The sequence below is a fragment of the Palaemon carinicauda genome, chromosome 19 (genome assembly GCF_036898095.1).
Source record: "Palaemon carinicauda isolate YSFRI2023 chromosome 19, ASM3689809v2, whole genome shotgun sequence".
Lineage (NCBI taxonomy): Eukaryota > Metazoa > Arthropoda > Malacostraca > Decapoda > Palaemonidae > Palaemon > Palaemon carinicauda.
The window spans coordinates 85,272,160-85,275,242 of record NC_090743.1 but is presented as its reverse complement, the minus strand read 5'-3'; the positions used below and the strand labels follow the sequence as shown (position 1 = coordinate 85,275,242).

The window sequence follows — 3,083 nt, the reverse complement described above, 5'->3', positions numbered from 1 at the left end:
ATATAACAATATGCCTGATGACATTGGACGACGTTTGGTAAGAAATATACAATATGAGGAAAAGGATCCAATTGACTTGATTGCATAATAGAATTAAACAGAGGTAAAAATTTCATCGGGAATCATCATTTCTTTGGCACCCTTATATCAAGTTATCCACAGGTGACTGACAGCAGAGGGGGAGAATATGATTCAAAGCGACGGAGCTTGTAAAATTGACAAGTGTCTGGATGGAATGGACATTGTTTGCCCTGTGGCATTGACAGACTCTTTATGTAGAGAAACCTGGAAAATTAAATGATAGTCAAGAGAGATTCGTGTTCTTACTTGTTCTTGTATTTTTTTTTTAAATTCACAGTCAATATCGGGAGCTGATATTTTTATAGTTAACATGCTTACGATGAAGCAATATGTTTTCTGACTTGGATAGTAAATGCAACTACTCTGCAGAATTAAAAGAATCTACTATTTCAATTTATATACAGAAATATCTTCCTTGTTTGTTTGATCTTCTAAATATTTGTAAAAGACAAGAAGATAGTCAATGATCACACAGATCATTGAAATCAGGAATATATTTATATATGTACAATAATGCTTTTGGTGATGAGTCTCCAATCCACCGAAGATATGAGCAGCGGACATTTATCATGAATTTATAAAATCCGGCCATAATTATGAACACTTTCGGCCAATGAATTACGCAATCATGAGCATTTATTCCCTTAATGAATATTTTAGCTCATGACATTTTGTTGAGAATAATGTTGCATATCATAATTGGCATCCTCTACCAATGAATTACGCAATCATGAGCATTTATTCCCTTAATGAATATTTTAGCTCATGACATTTTGTTGAGAATAATGTTGCATATCATATTTGGCATCCTCTACCAATGAATTACGCAATCATGAGCATTTATTCCCTTAATGAATATTTTAGCTCATGACATTTTGTTGAGAATAATGTTGCATATCATATTTGGCATCCTCTAAATGTCTCTGGAAAGAAGTTCTTCCACATCGTCAAAGGTGTACAAGTGCACGTAACATATACCAGGGTTTACCAGGACCAAAAGGAGCAGAAAAACATATGTTAGCTGTAAAGGACTGCTGAGCGTTCTTTGTCACACAAGAACACAAGAACATCTGAATGAATTATTAGCTTAAGATAATTAATTGACAGTAAACTAGGAATATATCAAGATAAGTCAAGAGAGACATATACCAATGAAAGGGAGATGAAAGCTAAAATATCTGTTAGGAATTTTTAGAGATGACAAATTAAATATTGAAGATGCTTGGCAACCGATGGTAAAGGAATTCAAGTCTTCAGGACATCTATGTCTTTGCTGCGATTTCTTATCTTGCTGAGGTCTATGAGGTCTGATGACATTCACACTCTGGCTGAAAGAAGGCTATAAGATAAGTTCGCAAATTTTATAAAGTTCTTTGAGAAATTTATTGATAAATGTATCTCCGGTTATAATGTCTCAGAGGATACGATAGTAGTTGAAATCTTAGCTGCCTTAACGGGAACTATTCATTTAGGGCATGCATACTAAGTAAGCTAGCAACATATGATATCAAGTATTTATTTGGGCAGTTTGCTAAAACTTTTTGTGTCACAATTGGAGGTCTACTAGGGAGAACCACCAGAATCCACATTTGCAGTTTATAAAAGTTGGTGAAATTATTTGTCTCAATAAAAGGGCCTAGAAGAAATATTATGATGGATAACAGGTTTACCAGTTAAGAATCTTAAGGGTGATATCTCGAAGAATTATACATTACCATCAGTTGGCACCCAGAGGAAGAATAAGGCAGAACTTCTACATCAGTTTGCTGCCACAGGAGGCAGAACTGAATACTAGGGTGGATCGTTTTTTTACGTTTTTCGATTTGATTTTAGCGGTAGTGCAGAAAAGTTGTGAATGGACATCAAAATAACTTGTGAAAAATCTGAACGCTCTGAGACAATATCTTCAGCTTACACAAACGCACTGAAAAATGGAAAAGTGAGAAGAAAACAGCCAATGTGGATTATATTGGTCACTTTTGACCAAAAAAGGTCCAGGCCGAGACGGTCTTGGAACGATTCACTGGTTTTAGGAAAATTCGCCGTAAACAAGTTTGCCGTAGGAAAACTCGCCTCAGGAATTCTCGCCTCGGGAAATTTCGCCTAATAGGAAAAATCGCCGTAAGACAATTTTGCCATAAAACAAGTATTTGTGATAAAAACACTTTGGTTTCTGAAGTACCATTTTATCTCTTTCAAACAACCAAGTTTGGCTTTCGAAGTTTCGATAAGTAAACAACCAATAAGGAAATCAAGTAAATGTTTTTTTTTTTTATTTATTTATTTACTATGATCAAATGAAAATACATAGACCATTTATAAAATACTTTATTATTTAAGAACATATCCTTTAAAAAAGTTTCGTTATTTAAGAACATAGATGGAATAAAACAGAAAAAAATGCAATAATTTAAAAAGAGTGCAGATTCCACGCAATACTACGCAAATAGTGTCTTTTCTGTGAGGAATTGTACCCAATTACTTGTCGATGGAGTCTTGTGTTGACATCACTACATACCTTTTTCATTCCTTCAGCGTTTCCTCGGTCTAAGTCACACTTTTTCTTTCTTGCTAAAATCTCTTCCTTTTTTAGATACGAAATAAGCTTCCATAGATTTGGATGCATATTTGTCATTGAGCTTTGCAGTGCATTATGGTAGCCTTCTATGCTGTTGTTCGTTCTGCTTCTATCATGCTCAACTCGTTCAAAAACATTCCATAATGCAATAGGAAAAGTACGCTCCACTCTTCGTCTTCGCTCTCCTCTACCCCGTTCTCCTCCTATATAGTGCGTTTCGAAATAAGATATTAATTCTTGGGGTAAATCGTCATAATCTGATAGCTCGATAAATCCATCAATAACATCTTGCACAGGAAGGAAAGCTAAGGCGGTGAAACATTTGATTTTGTTGTTGAATTCTGCGTCTGTTTGATAACGCAACTTTAAACCGAGATCCACAATGTGCCTATGAATATTCTTAGCCATATGAAATAAACAACCT

General features: G+C 34.8%; 1 protein-coding gene across 1 annotated transcript in view; it reads right to left on the bottom strand.

The window, feature by feature from the left end:
• Positions 1-2,491: 2,491 nt before the first annotated feature.
• The window catches only part of LOC137659115 (uncharacterized), a 1,446-nt gene continuing 854 nt past the window's right edge, over positions 2,492-3,083 (bottom strand). Inside the window, exon 1 of the mRNA XM_068394191.1 lies at positions 2,492-3,083. This exon is cut by the window's right edge and continues 854 nt beyond it. Coding sequence (XP_068250292.1) covers positions 2,492-3,083 — 592 coding nt within the window.